The sequence below is a fragment of the Odocoileus virginianus genome, chromosome 24 (genome assembly GCF_023699985.2).
Source record: "Odocoileus virginianus isolate 20LAN1187 ecotype Illinois chromosome 24, Ovbor_1.2, whole genome shotgun sequence".
Classification (NCBI taxonomy): Eukaryota; Metazoa; Chordata; class Mammalia; order Artiodactyla; family Cervidae; genus Odocoileus; species Odocoileus virginianus.
Genome location: NC_069697.1, coordinates 45,390,295 through 45,406,643, shown reverse-complemented (window position 1 = coordinate 45,406,643; position 16,349 = coordinate 45,390,295). Strand labels below are relative to the sequence as shown.

At 42.9% G+C, this 16,349-nt stretch overlaps 2 protein-coding genes across 3 annotated transcripts in view; one reads left to right on the top strand and one right to left on the bottom strand.

Moving 5' to 3' along the window:
- The window catches only part of C24H12orf56 (chromosome 24 C12orf56 homolog), an 82,043-nt gene extending 68,222 nt beyond the window's left edge, over nucleotides 1-13,821 (bottom strand). Inside the window, exon 1 of the mRNA XM_070454659.1 lies at nucleotides 13,421-13,821. Within this exon, the coding sequence (XP_070310760.1) occupies nucleotides 13,421-13,672 (252 nt within the window). The 5' untranslated portion in view covers nucleotides 13,673-13,821. The remainder of the gene's footprint in view (nucleotides 1-13,420) is intronic.
- Nucleotides 1-16,349, top strand: part of XPOT (exportin for tRNA) — a 159,386-nt gene that overhangs the window by 95,694 nt on the left and 47,343 nt on the right. The gene's annotated exons all lie outside the window — the stretch shown is intronic.

Below are 16,349 nucleotides of genomic sequence, written 5' to 3'. Positions count from 1 at the left end.
CCCTGGAGAAGGGAATGTCTTCCCATTCTTGCCTGGATGATTCCATGGACAGAGAAGCCTGGTGGGCTACAGTCCATGTGGTCGCAAAGAGTCACACACGATTGAGTGACTAGCACTTTTACTTTTTTTCACTTTTACTTAATGGGACAGTAGGTAGTTGAAGTAAGGCCCTGATACAGGTACGCTGTGAGACATTTTTCCACTTCCATTGTCATTTCAGAACCTAGCTTCGTCTGCACAGCACATTCTAACTCTACAATCTCCCATAAAGGGAGGAAAGCAGGGTAAAAAAAAAAAATTAATTTACTCAAATTGCAATGTAATGAATCACCTGTTCCAAGATTATTTCAGAGCACATCTGAAGGAGGACCACTGACAAGCTCAAGATATTTAATATCCTGATGAAATGGCCAATCAATATATGGAGAGGCCATCAATGAACCTCCCTCAAATTAAACCACGTTAGCTATCACCTATGTCACACTGTACTTAAGCTTACTCCTAAGTGGAAGCTATTTTTACATTTCAGTTCAGTCGCTCAGTCACGTCTGACTCTGTGACCCCATGGACTGCAGCACTGCAGGCTTCCCTGTCCATCACCAGGCCCCAGAGTTTACTCAAACTCATGTCCATAAAGTCGGTGATGCCACCCAACCATCTCATCCTCTGTCATCCCCTTCTCGGCCTGCCTTCAATCTTTCCCAGCTTCAGGGTCTTTTCCAGTGAGTCAGCTCTTTGCATCAGGTGGCCGAACTATTGGAGTTTCAGCTTCAGCATCAGTCATTCCAATGAATATTCAGGACTGATTTCCTTTAGGATGGACTCGTTGGATCTCTTTGCAGTCCAGGGGATTCTCAAGAGTCTTCTCCAACACCTCACTTCAAAAGCATCACCTCTTCGGCACTCAGCTTTCTTTAGAGTCCAAATCTCACATCTATACATGACTACTGGAAAAGCCATAGCTTTGACTAGACAGAACTTTGTTGGCAAAGTAATGTCTCTGCTTTTTAATATGCTGTCTAGGTTGGTTATAGCTTTTCTTCCAAGGAGCAAGTGTCTTTTAATTTCATAGCTACAGTCACCATCTGTGGTGATTTTGGACCCCAAAGAAATAAAGTCTGTCACTGTTTTCACTCTTTCCCCATCTATTTGCCATGAAGTGATGGGACCAGATGCCATGATCTTAGTTTTCTGAATGTTGAGTTTTAAGCCAACTTTTTCACTCTCCTCTTTCACTTTCCTCGAGAGGCTCTTTAGTAGTTCTTCACTTTCTGCCATAAGGGTGGTGTCATCTGCATATTTGAGGTTACTGAGATTTCTCCCGGAAGTCTTGATTCCAGCTTGTGCTTCATCCAACCCAGCATTTCTCATGGTGTACTTTGCATATAAGTTAAATAAGCAGGGTGACAGTATACAGCCTTAATGTACTCCTTTCCTGATTTGCAACCAGTCTGTTGTTGCATGTCCAGTTCTAACACTTAGCATTTAGCAAAGCCTTCCACTGTGGTAATTGTGCAGTCTCCACCAGGTGGTTTTTTCCCATTGTACTCTCCTTGGGCTTTAGCATACCAATCCCTGAGTAAATCTGAGTAGGTGAGCTAGTTTTGGAAAGTATGAATATTGCTGGGGTGAATGATCCACTCATAGATTTCAAAAGGAATTACCCATTAGGAGAATGGGGCACTGCCCTCGCATAATATTGGAGAGTCCCTAGATTATTTTAATGTTTGCTTGAAAAATCATTGCCTCAGGACCCAGAGCCACACCTCAGGAATACTAAAAGAAAAAAAAAAAAAAAAAAAAAACCTTGCAAATCCTGGCCCTGTGAAAAAGACGCTATATTCCATCTGGGTCCTTGCAGCCAAACCTGTGCTTGAACCTCATCAACAGCAATGACACCAGCCTCAGTTGTGAAGGACAACAGTCCTGAATACAGAGAGGTGATGTGGGAGAATGGAAAAGGTGTTTTGTTTATCCACTCCTCTCCTTCCTGACACCCGATACTCAGAAACCATGCAATGTGCATACTGAGGTAACTCTGTTGTCCTATTGCAAAACCTAAAAACCTCTCAAGGAATATTAATACCATAAATTTGCAGGAGGCCAGTTGTTACTATATGCATAGTGGTTAAAGAATGCTGGCTATGATGTTTCCAAAGGTTAAATTTACATTCCAGCTCAGATGTTTTCAGATTATGCAACTTGTACAAGTATTTACCCTTTCTCTGCCTCAGTTTTCTCATCTATGCAAGAAAGAGAGCATCACCTTCCCGAAAGAATCAATACAATGAAATGAGATAATCCACTAAAAGTGGCTGGCACACAGTACATACCCAACAGGTGTCTCTTATAACTCTTGATATTTGATTGTTCATAAGAACTTCAGGAGTGCAATGCTGAGCCAGATTCATGGTCCACTCCATCTGGCATTTGTCTCTGATGATGGCAGCAAAAGGCATTTGGGGAGAGAGGTGAATGCTCTTTTTTGCTATCAAGTGAATAGGCTTTATTTGAAAATATCCCTAATTTTTTTGACTAAATCTCTTAAGAATAAAATGGGCTTCCTTAGTGGCTCAGACAGTAAAGAATTGGCCTGCAATGCAGGAGACCTGGGTTCAATCCCTGGGTCGGGAAGATCCCCCTAGATAAGGGAATGGCAACCCACTCCAGTATTCTTGCCTAGGAAATCCCATGGACAGAGGAACCTGGTGAGCTACAGTCCATGGGGTCGCAAAAGAGTCAGACACAACTGAGCAATTAACACTTTCACTACACTAAGAATAATAGATCACTTATGAATGAGTCTGCATCCTTTTTGACCATATTTATATTTGCAACTGGTACCAATTTCTCTTAAAGTACTACTTTCAAAATGCAGGGAGAGGGGAAACCCTTCTTATTTTCCAGTATTCTGTGAATAACCCTATATTTATGTTAACTCTTAGTCTTGATTTCATAGTCTTCACTCAGTTTTCTTTTACCAGCTTTTAATTTCAGAGAAAAAAGGAACCCTAAGCTTTCAGCAGTTGATTATCAAGTTTCTAATTTATTCAGTTCAACTCCTCATAGAATTTTTGAGCTCCTGATACAAAGTACAAAGTTGAAACATACAAAACATAAGATCAGAGTTTCTGTTTTCAAGAGTTTAGAGTCTTCTGGAGATCCAGCCAATGAAAACTTTTTTTTAAAAAATGATTTGCTATGTACTAAGGCAGGTGTAGCCTAGAGAATAAGGGCCCTGCCTCCGGAGCAGATGACTTGGGTTCAAATTCTGGTTCTGTCATTTGGTGGATGACCGCGGGCAGACTGCTTACAATCCTTGTATTTCAGGCTCCTTATCTGTAAAGCTGAGCTAACAGTATCATCTGAGGCTTGTTGTAAGGATAAAGAAGTTTCACATCAAGCACTCAGAACAGCAGCTGGGTAGCATATAGTAAGCACTCAATAAAATGTCAGCAATTTGAGGCAGGCATTAGAGCTGTTCAGAAATATTCCTGTCCTCTCTTCCAGACCCATGGAACACACACACAGTAGAATCATATTTTCCTACCCCCTTTTATGTTTAGCGTGGCCATGTGCCTGACACTGGTTCATGAAATGTGAAAAGCAGGGACGTGTCCCTGGGTAGAAGATGAAAACCCAGTAGATAATTTGCAGAGGTAATCTCCCCTGCCCTGGTGATCAAGCAAGCATGTGGTAAAAGGGAACCTCTGATGCTAACATGGGCAACTAAGTATCACATACCTTGTGAGTAAAATGAACAGTCCATGCTAATCCACCATGGACAGGCAGCTAAGACTAGACTGTGGCCCTGTGAAAGTACTCCGGCTTTGAGGTGATGTCTTAGTGCAGCTTAAGCTGAACGATTCTGACCAGTCACTAGGGTCAGAGCAGTGAATCAGGCTGACAAACTGCTGGTCCTCTTAGAGTTTCTCAAGACTTGAATGCAATATCCAAAATATTCTATGCAAACAAACTCTTAAGAAGCAGCCAAAATAACTGATAAAAGTTTACCACTTTTTCCACCTCCCACAGTGAGATCTTTGAAATGTAAAAATGAGTCAAAATACAGGGGAAAAAAAAGTTCAAGATGAAAAGAAGTATCCATAACATGGTCTTACCTTCTATAACTATTTACTACCTCTCAACATGCATGATAAACAACACAGGGATCATCTCATGCAAACACACAAAAAACATGAAGAAAGCTGAACTTGAGGAGCAGGAGACCCATGAGAATTTAGTCCAACTCTGCCACTAACTGACTATGTAACTCTGGCCAGTGTGATGAGTTGCCAATCTCCCAAGTCTCTCGGTATTTGGAAATAAGGAAATATGATCTCCCTTTCTAAGAACTGAACTGTATGATGTATCTGAGCATCCATTTATTCACTTATTCATTCTTCCAATTTACAAATAGTTATTGACTATCTGCTATGTGTCAGAGAATATAACGCACAGTGATACAGGGATGAAAAGACAGACAAGTTCCTGCTCTCATGGAGCTTACTTTACTGTGGTGCATTTGTTATTGTTGTTTAGTCGCTAAGTCATGTCCAACTCCTTTGTGATCTCATGGACTGTAGCCCTCCAGGCTCCTCTGTCTGTGAGATTTCCCAGGCAAGAATATGGATTTCCGCTTCCTTCTCCAGGATGTCTTCCCAACCCAGGGATCAAACCTGTGTCTCCTGCTTGGCAGGCGGGTTCTTTACCTCTGAGCCCACTATGCGACACAGATAAGAATAAATCACCAAACACATTAATCTCATACTGCAAACAGTGGTAAGTGCTTTGAAACAGTGACATGGTAGTTGTGTTGGGCACTGACACTTTAGACTGGGTGGGCCCAGAAGGCATCCCTGTGGAGGTGATGCTGAACTGGAAATGTAACTGTCAAGGAGTCAACCCTCTGAAGATGTGAGGGAAAGTGTTCCAGGTAGTTCATAGTTAAATACATTTTAGCAGACAAGTGACAGGGTTCAGAACACACTACCCCAAAATGTGGTACCTTAGCATATTGAATGTTCTGAGCTGAAGGGATTCAAGAAAATGCAGATGCAGAAAAGTCCTCCTCCCTGAATCAGGTCATAAGGCCCTCATGAGAGAGTTGGTCTCTCTATACCCAGAAGAAAGGAACAACCTTATCTCCAAGACAGGGATGCTAAGATGAATCCAAACAAGCAGGCCTTGCTGAAATGTCCCCAGTTTATGACCCTTAGCTTTTTCAACTTTTTTGAACTATCATATTTTTCTATGACTCTCCATTCTTCACCAAACCTAGTGTTAAACACACCGGTTTTTGCTTTGTTTTTTTAAGATTTTTCTTTAATTGATGTGGGACCATTTTTTAAAGTCTTTATTGAATTTGTTACAATATTATTTATTTTATGTTTTGGTTTTGTGGCCATGAGGCATATGGGATCTTAGTTCTCCAACCAGAGATTGAACCTGCACCCCCTGTATTGGAAGACAAATTTCTAACCACTGGACCACCAGGGAAGCCCCCCCCCCCCCAGGTCTAACTATTTCTTCTTTGGAATTTTATTTCCTTCTAAAGTCTCCCTTATCATATAAAATTTATATTAAATGAGTTTTTACATTTTTCTCCTGCTCATCTATTTTTTTTTTCAGTTTAATTTTCAGACCTAATCAGGATCCCTAGAAGGGTTAAGGAAAACCTTTTCCTCTTCTACACAAATCAAGAGAATAGATTAATATGTAGGATATGGGGAATGAAAGAAAGATAGAACTAAAGATAATGGAAGATGACATTACTTCCTAAAATGGGAAAAGTTAAGAGAGAAACAGGTTCAGGGGTGGAGCTCAGGAATTCTGTTCTTCAACAAATTAAACTCGGCAAACCCAGTGGGCAAGTTTTCAAAAAGAACAAGTGAGATTTTAAAACATCCAATGTATAAGCAATGCTCAAAAACCAGTTCTTCCCCCCGCCGCCCCCCCCCCCCAAATTTACTAATCTCGCAAAGAGATATAGTCTTACAGATTCATGAACCTAAGTTGACTTAATGTATATGGATAAAGGTTATTAATAATAATGAAATATGTATATAGCTACTACCATGTGCCAAGTACTATTTTATTTAAACACATTCATTTATTGACTTATGTTTTTGGCTACACCAGGTCTTAGTTGTGACATGCAGGATGTCATTCCCTGACCAGGGTTCGAACTCGGGCCACCTGTGTTGAGAGCATGGAGTCTGAGCCACTGGACCTCCAGGGAAATCCCCAAGTATGACTTTAAGTGTGTTTCATGTATTAATGAAGTTAATCCTTCCAACAGCTCTATAAGGATGATGCTGTCATCTCCATTTTACAGATGAAGAAATGGAGAGATAAAGTAGAGGTTGAATAACTTGACCAAATCCACACAGGTAGAAAGCAAAAGCTGAATAAAAATGTACTACTAAATACTCCAACGTATACTGCAGATCGTAAATTGAGAAACAAAGAGACAGCTTATGTTGAATATTTAACAAATAGTTATTGGTCATGTCACATGTATCAATCAGGCAGTGTTCCAGGAACCATAGGAAATCACTGTTCAGGTAGGTTGGTTCTCACACTTGAAAAATGTATCTAGTCTTAGAAGCGCTTAACGAATAGTGTGGTGATGCACACAATAAAAGCAGAACTCTAGAGCTTTCAAAAGTAATTTTTAAAGAAAATATCAGCCTTTCACAAAAGCTCTGCCTAAGCGAACTTAGAAACCCATTGTTTTAACCAAACTGAGTGGTGATCATTAGTAATGTGTAGAAATATTGAATCACTGTGTTGTGCACCCAGAACTAACACAGTGTTATAGGTCAATTATATTTCAGTTTTTAAAACAATTAATTAGTTTTTAAAAATAAATGATAAAAACTTACATAAAATTATTTAAATAAATCTGACATTAATTTGCTTTGGGAAAAAAATCCCCTACTGAGACCTCCAAATGCACATCAAACTTGTCTTTGCTAGAATGGAAATCTCACCTCGGTGTTTTGTTGCTGTTCTTTTCATTTTTCTTTCCCCCCTTAGGGGAGAGAATAGAATTTCATCTGTATATTTGCACATTTTTTGTGTGTGAAGTGTAACTAGAACATGAGACATGAACTAAATGGAGAGATCTGGCCAGATAGGGAACAGGAAGGGTAGCGACGCAGAGGCAAAAAGGATTGGCTTGCTTAGGGGCTTTACTGACAGTGAAAACAAAGGCCACTGGGAACCTGAGTCAACTGAAAGTTAAATAACAAGAGACAAATTTGCACAGTAAAGTGAGAAGACCTTTGAGAACGGAAAAGGATTCTAAAGAGGTAGCCTTAGAAAAAGACAGCACCCTAGTAGAAAAGGAGATTAGAACAGTTGATCTTTCAAGAAAGGAGGAACCGGTTCTAAAAGACAAAGCTGCCTGGCACTCTAACAGTGTAATCCGTTGTAACAGACATCTATACATATGAGGGGACAATATAGTTGACATAATACAGAAATCAGGAAAATTCTCCATGTAGTATTAAGGACAGACATAGTGTTCACAGAGGGATGACAAGCTAACTACACCTGTGGATATTAATTGACACTAGATAAAGCGATGTGGGGACACTCATTTTTCACACACCCTGTGAAGCTTAGTTAGTACAAGCCGTCATCATTGTCCTTTAGTTGCTATGTTATGTCCAACTCATGGTGGCCCGTGGGCTGCAGCACACCAGGCTCCTCTGTCCTCCACTATCTCCCAGAATTTGCTCAAATTCATGTCCACTGAGTTGGTGATGCCATCCAACTAACTCATCCTCTGTTGCCCCCTTCTCCTCCTGCCCTCAACTGTTTTCCAGAATCAGGGTCTTTTCTAATGAGTCAGCTCTTCCCATCAGGTAGCCAAAGTATTGGAGCTCCAGTTTCAGCATCAGTCATTCCAATGAACATTCAGGGTTGATTTCCTTTAGGATTGATTGGTTTGATCTCCTTGCTGTCCAAAGGACTCTCAAGAGTCTTCTCCAGCACCACAGTTTGAAAGCATCAATTCTTCAGTGCTCAACCTTCTTTATGGTCCAACTCTTACATCTGTACATGACTACTGGAAACACCATAGCTTTGATCATACACACTTTTGTCAGCAAAGTGATGTCTCTGCTTTTAATACACTGTCTAGGTTTGTCATTAGCTTTCCTTCCAAGGAGCAAGTATCTTTTAATTTCATGGCTGCAGTCACCATCCACAGTGATTTTGGAGCCCAAGAAAATAAAATCTATCACTGCTTCCACTTTTTCCCCTTCTATGTGGCATGAAGTTATAGGACCAGATACCATGATCTTCACTTTTTGAATGCTGCGTTTCAAGCCAACTTTTTCACTCTCTTCTTTCATGCTCATTAAAGGCTCTTTAGTTCCTCTTAACTTTCTGCTGTTATAGTGGTATCACCTATATATCTGAGGTTGTTGATATTTCTCCCAGCAGTCTTGATTCCAGCTTGTGATTCATCCAGCCCAGTATTTCACATGATATATTCCCCTGGCGGCTCAGTGGTGGTAAAGAATTCACCTGAAATGCAGGAGACACAGGTAGACGCGGGTTTGATCACTGGGTTGGGAAAATCCCCTGGAGAAGGAAATGGTGACCCACTCTGGTATTATTGCTGGGAAAATTCCATGAACAGAGGAGCCTGGGGACTACAGTCTAGTAGAGTCGAAAAAAAGTCAGATATGACTGAGCATGCACGCGGGTGTGCACACACACACACACACTCTCTCTCTCTCTCTCTCTCTCTCTCTCTCTCTCTCTCTCTCTCTGCATTTAAGTTAAATAAACAAGGTGACAATATACAGCTTTGTCCTACTCCTTTCCCAATTTTGAAGCAGTCAGTTATTCTACATCTGGTTCTAACTGTTGCTTCTTGACCCACATACAGGTTTCTCAGGAGACAGATAAGGTGGTCTGGTACTCCCATCTCTAAGAATTTTCCACAGTTTGTTGTGATCCACACAGTCAAAGGCTTTAGTGTAGTCAATGAAACAGAGGTAGATGTTTTTCTGAAATTTCTTTGCTTTCTTCAAACACATATTGTCAATTTGATCTCTGGTTCCTCTGCCTTTTCTAAGCCCAGCCTGTACATCTGGAAGTTCTCGGTTCACATGCTGTTGAAGCCCAGCTTGAAGGACTTTGAGGATAACCTAGCATGTGAAATGAGGGCAATTGTACAGTGGTTTGAACATTCTTTAGCATTGCCTTTCTTTGGGATTGGAATGAAAACTGACCTTTCCTAGTCCTGTGGCTATTGCTGAGTTTTCCAAATATGCTGCCATACTGAGTGCAGAACAATGCAAAGAAATAGAGGAAACAATAGGATGGAAAAGACTAGAGATCTCTTTCTAGTCATGAATGGATATGAGAGTTGGACTATAAAGAAAGTCAGGTGCCGAAGAATTGATGCTTTTGAACTGTAGTGCTGGAGAAGACTCTTGAGAGTTCCTTAGACTGCAAGGAGATCCGACCAGTCCATCCTAAAGGAGATCAGTCCTGATATTCATTGGAAGGACTGATGAAGCTGAAACTCCAATACTTTGGCCACCCGATGTGAAGAAGTGACTCATTTTAAAAGACCCTGATACTGGGAAAGATCGAAGGCGGGAGGAGAAGGGGACGACAGAGGATGAGATGGTTGGATGGCATCACCGACTCAATGGACATGAGTTTGTGCAAGCTCCAGGAGTTGGTGATGAACAGGGAGACCTGGTATGCTGCAGTCCATGAGGTCCTAAGGAGTTGAATACTGCTTAGCGACTGAACTGAACTGACCTGGGAGATCTCTTCAAGAAAACTGGAGATATCAAGGGAACATTTCATGCAAGGACAGATAAACAATAAAGGACAGAAGCTGTAAGGATTTTACAGAAGCAGAAGAGATTAAGAAGTGTCAAGAACACATGGAAGAACTATACAAGAAAGGTCTTAATGACACAGATAAACACAATGGTCATTGAGATGGTCAGTGGTCATATTTGGAAAACTCAGTGGTCATTCAGTTAGGGCCGGACATCCTAGAGTGTGAAGTCAAGTGAGCTTTAGGAAGCATTACTACAAACAAAGCTAGTGGAGGTGATGGAATTCCAACTGAGCTATTAAAAAATCCTTAAAAATGATGCTGTTAAAATGCTGTACTCACTAGGTCAGCAAATTTAGTACAAGCCACTGAACTATAATAATAACTATAATAAAAACTCAGCAAAAAAGATTGTCAAGGCATTTGTTTTTGGCATGATTGTACTTATTACTCACTGAAAGAATACTTTTTAAACAATTACCCATTTTAAAACATCATAAGAGGAAACATTTCTGTGTTGATTTCTTATTGCTATTGTAACACGTTTCCATAAACTTGGTGGTATTAAATAACACAAACTTATTTTCTTAATGGTTTTGGGGTCAGAAGTCTGAAATGGGTCTCACTGATCTAAAATGGGTATCAGCAAGACTGCATTCTTTCCGGAGGCTCTAGGGAAAAACATGTTCCTGTGCCTTTATCAGCTTTTAGAGGCTATCCACATTCCTTGGTTTGTGGCCCCCTTCCAACTTCAAAACCAGTCTTTCTTCGAGAGCATCACTCTGCTGCTGACTCTTCTTCTGCTTTCCTTTTCCACTTTTAAGGATTTAGTGATTACATTTACCTTATACATATAATCCAAGATAATCTCCCGATTTTAAGGTCAGCTGGTTAGCATACGTGTGCAGTTGCCCAGTTGTGTCCAGCTCATTGTGACCCCATAAACTGTAGCCTGTCAGGGTCCTCTGTTCATAGAAGTTTCCAGGCAAGAATATAAGGTTGCCAGTTCCTTTTCCAAGGGATCTTCCCGACTCAGGGATCGAACCCACGTCTCCACCTCCTGTACTGGCAGGCAGATTCTTTACTACTGCGTCACCTGGGAAGCCCTGCAACTGTAATTCCCCTCTGTTGTATAATATAAAATAGGAAGTAATATAAAATAGAAACAGCTTCTGGAGATATCTTTGGGGAGCCATTATTCTGCCTTCCACAGCTTTAACCAAAGTTAAACTATATTGTGTAAGATGGACATTCAATTTACTGACAGGGACTTCCCTGGTGGTCCAGTGGTTAAGAACCCGCCTGCCACTGCAGGGGATGCGGGTTCAATCCCTGGTCAGCAAACTAAGATCCCACATGTTGTGGGGTAACAGCCCGCATGCCTCAACAGCAGAGCCCTCAGGCTCTGGAGCCCGCACTCCGAAACTTGAACAGTCCCACATGCTGCAACCAAGACCCAACACAGCCAAAAATTTAAAAAATTCTATCAACAATGCTGAAATCTTGAGACTTGTTCAGTACCTTTCTAGACATTACACACTCTCCTATATGCCAGAAAGGTAAACTTTATACATCAAGCATGATCAGGTGTGCCTTTTTGTAGTATTCTTGGCTTGGGAGACCTACGGAGCTTTACTGTACTTTGCAGATTCTGACAGCTTAAAAAGAAAGCTATCTGACACCTACTGAAATATCTATACTGTCTCTTTTGGGAGAGAGTGACAATATCCTAAAATCATAACTTTCTGTCCAAAGAATACATGTTTACACTGCAGACACTAGGATAAAAGTTGACCATTTAATGTTTTCTAAAACATTTGGTCGGACATTTAAATTTTTTAAAATTTTAGTTCATGAGAATGCAAATAGTAGCAGTGAGGAAAAGGTAGTTTTACTTCCAACATCTATCATCCAGATAGATGAGCCACAGGCTGAACAGCTGGAGTTCATCCCCTATGGACAGATCCTCCAAAATAGCAGAAGGAAAGAGAAGTTAAGACCTGCCCAGATTAAAGAGACCACATATTTATCACTCTTGAGGATAAGGAGACCGTCTTGACTATATATGCGCAGAAAGGCTTCTTGGAGGTCTAAAGGGAGGGGGCACCACCCCATATCACATCTTAAGTGACGCCAACCTGTGGATCGGCCTCTTTGCTAGAATCCATCTTGGCTAAGGGATGTGTGCACACACATGGACAGACCCTGATATGTACCAAATAAGGACTCATCCAGGCAAAGCAAGATGATTGGCCAGAGGAAACCCGGAAGAAATGCCCCATTAAAGTGATTCAAACTGCCACAAGGGCGCAACTCTCTGAGACCACCTGTGTGTCTATCCACAGTCCCCCTTTTCTCCTAATAAATGCTTTACTTGTTTCACTACTTTCTGTCTCTCTGTGGAAATTCACTTCTACACAGCTGACCAGCAAGGGCCTTGTCTCTGCCCACTGGTCCCTGATGTTCTAGTCTAGGATTCAGCACTTCACTTTGGTGGCTGACTTCAATCTCTGGCCAGGAATCCTGCTTCAATCCCCTGCAGGCTGAGGCCACCTGAGATCAAAATGAAGCAAAGAAATCAACATAGTGATATTAGCCCACAGAGGTATTTTAAGTAGAAAAAGCTTTCACTTTTTTCATTCAATTTCATTATTTTCTTACAGACATGTTCCAAAGAAGCTATGATTTTCTTGGCCCCATCAAGTCTTGCTAGGTTCTCCCCTGGGAGACGCAGAGACTCAAGCGAGGGAAAGAAACAGGCGGCTAGACACCTGTCCCCAGTGGGAAAAGGAAGCACACACCTGGAGAGCAACTCAGACAAAGGGAGCCAAGGGGGGAAAAACAGTCACTGGAGAGGAGACTGCTTCCCAGCTGTTGCTGGTTTATAAGGTAAATCTATGGCTGGATGAAAGGGATACAGTAGCAGCAGCTAAAAAACTGAGACAGACTGTATCCCCTTCAAGGCTCCTGCTCTAATGACGCTCCTTCCAGGAAGTTTTCCCAGCATGGCCTGGGCCTGGATTGGATGAAATACCTGCCAGAGATTGCCATGCATCCCATACAAATCTTATCAGTGCATGCACTTATTCATTCATTCACTTACTCATACTGAGTACCTAACACGGTCTAAGCCCTAAAGATAAAAAATAAGCAAGGCATATTCGCACTTCTCGCATGGCATTCATTTGCACTGGTTTTGGTTTTCTGTCTTTCCCACAGAATCTGCTAGGAAGGCCCCCTGCTTCAGTTTCTCATCCTCAGAGTCTAGCACAGTGTTTGTCCCACTGTGGGTGCTTAATTAACGAAAAGAAGGGCCTTAAAGCGTACTTCTGGTAGGAGGCTATGTTCTCAGATCTGTCGTCCTACTTGAGGGGACAGGGATGCGCGGTACACAATGAGCATGGGAAAAGCATCTTTATTCGGAACGCATACAGCAATCCAGTTTCCCTAAGTGGCTGCTAGTCGGGAAATATATGGTAAAGAGAACAGGACTCCAGGGCAGGGTGGGGAAGGTCCTCCTCCTCCCCGCGTGTAACAGGGACTGGGGGGGGGGGGGGGGGCCAAGAACAGGGTGCTCGCGAGCCGGTCTGCGCGCCTCACCAGGTCAATGGCTACGATGTCCCGCAGCGCCACGACTCGTCGGATGGACTTGGGCGGGTTCTCGGTCAGGTAGATGAGCCGGTCGGTGAGCACCGCGTACTTTACGGTGTGTTTCTCCGAGTCACATACCGCGATGCACAGCTCATAGGCGCGGACGGCGTCGTAGACCTCGGGCGGCAGATGCCTCCGCAGGAAGGCGTCCAAGCGGCTATTCTTGCGCGCTGGGAAGCCGCAGCGCGCGGGGCAGGCCATGCGGGGCGCCCGCGGCCCCGCCGAGTGCCGGGGTCGGCGGACGCCTCTGCCCGACCCCGCCTCCGCGCCGCCCGCGGTGGAACCCGCGCACGCCACAAAGCCGCCGAACCGCGCGGCCGCCTCCCCGGGCGCTGGTGGCCGGGCCCCCGGCTTCGGGACTCCTGCGTCCGGCCCCCTGGACCACCACCGCACCCCCGCCCCCCGCCACAACACACCAACACACACACACACACCAACACACACACACACACACACACACACACACACACCCCGCGTCTGGCCCCGCCCCCCAATCTTGGTCTCAGTCCCCGACAACAATGGGCGGGGCCCGACGCTGGTCCTTCTGGGCTCGCTGCCAAGCATCCTGGGGCCTTCTGCTCACCCCGGCCCCTTACCCTCCCCTAGCCTAGCTGTTGCGGACCAAGTATCGAGGCCTCGGGTTTAGTCCGGTTTTCTATTACAAACGTGAACGAGATGAAATTTACCGATTTGTTTTAAAATAAAACAATCCTATAGCTCTATTAAGATCAACCACACAGATTTAGCATTTGATTATAAGATTGCTTGGCATTGCTCTCTAGTTTTTCACGAGTAGAGACGTAGCTCTTCTTTCTGCACCTACATAAAAGCTCTCTGACAGAAGAGCCTGTTATAAATAGTTTCGCGGACACCCATGTCTACCTAATGGATGTGATTCTGTTCCCAGTGCCCAGGACAACGCCCCGTAGGCAGTCGGAGCTCAATCTGTGTAGGATGAATGAATGGGTGAGGCCTGCGTCTCTAAAAATTGAACTTTAGAGGCTGAGAAATGCTGAACATGCAGACTTGAGGCTTCAGGGTAGTAACAAGTACTATTTACTTTTTACAGACCAGGAATAACTTATTGTAAATTAGGTTAACGAGATGAGAACACAGCAACAGAAAACTTACCTCCAGTAACCCTAGGTGAGAACTTTCATTTTAATTTCAAATCCTGGAAAAGTCATTCTCTCTCCCTTCCGATTCACCCAGAGACCCAGAGACAATGCAAACAGTATATGTATATTTTGTTTAATTTGTTCTAGCTACCTGCAACCCAGTATTGAATTATGTATTCTTTTTTTTTCCATTTATTTTTATTAGTTGGAGGGTAACTACAATATTGTAGTGGTTTTTGCCATACATTGACATGAATCAGCCATGGATTTACATGTGTTCCCCATCCTGATCCCCCCTCCCACCCCCCTCACCTGAATCATGTATTCTTTATTGCATTTTACATTTTCATTTTCCTCGTATTTTACTATTGCATACTGTATGTTGTAAGCAATTTCAAATCCTTTGTGGAAACAGTATAAATAAATTAAAACACATAAACATAATGTAGACTAAATCGCTACAAAAGGGAACTGAGGAGAAATGTTTAGATGTAGCTAAAGCAGTCTGAGAAACTCAATAGCAGCAAAGGAATAGAAACAATATTTCTCTTTTGGAAAGACCGTATTTGGTGAGTAAGGAGAGAAGCGCCACCTGCTGACAAAATCTTAAATGACCTAGCATTTGAAGTTTTCTTAATATCTGATCATACATCTGACTCTTCATATAAATACCTGGACGAAAAGGGAGCCCCAGGGTCATGGCTCTTTCCTCTGAAGTAAGGATTATTCCTATCTAACTCATTCTGAAATTTGCTGCCTCAAACCAACAGAAGGAAAGGCCCTTCACGTTTGCCCAAGAGTCATACCTCAGGAGAGTGGTTGAGAGGGAAATGGCTGCTGCAGTTGGAATGGGAGGCCCAAGTGCAGAACAAGCCTCAGTCCAGACGGCTGTCTCCTGTCTCACAGGCTCCCTGTTTCATAGCCACTTCCCGGGACTAAGAAACAGAATGACTGGATCAGGACCAGAAAAGAAAGCATATCTGATATATCTGCCAGGAAGCCCACCATAAGCAAGTTTCTGGTGACAAGGGTACTAGGCTTAACAAACGTGAAGGTGATGCACATGAAGAAGGGAATTTAACAAAGGGTCTGGTGGCTAAGCTGACCCCAGTTAGCTGTTTAATCTTGTGGCATACAGAGACGGCAGTATCATGGTTTCCAGGCACTCATTCTCTGTACTGCTGCCAAGGTAACAGCGAAGTTCAGCTCCCAGGAAAGGGGTTTAATATAGGAGAGAGATCCCTGGATTTGGAGTCAGGAGAACTGGATTAGAGCACTAATCCTGTTGCTCAGTACCTGAGATTTTTGAAAAGTCACTTCACCTCTGGAGCTTCATTTCACCATCTGTGTAATGAAACCACTACTAAACATATGCCCTCCTAACTAGACAGTTGCTGGGAGGACCAAAGGCAATGACTTACGAATTATGAAAGGACTACAGATCTGTGAAGTGTCTGTACTCCCTTATCTTTCGGTAAGCTTTATAAGAATAGTTAACGTAAATACAGCTTTCCCAGGTGGCTCACTGGTAAAGAATCCTCCTGCCAAGCAGGAGGTGCAGATTTGACCCCTGGGTTGGGAAGATCCCCTCGAGAAGGAAATGGCAACTTACTCCAGTAGTCTTGCCTGGAAAATCTTACTGACAGGGGAACCTGGCGGGCTCCAGCCTATGGGGTCACAAAAGAGTCGGACATGACTTAGTGACTAAACAACAACAACATAAATACACTCTACATAGGCATTTACTCCTTATCTTCTAA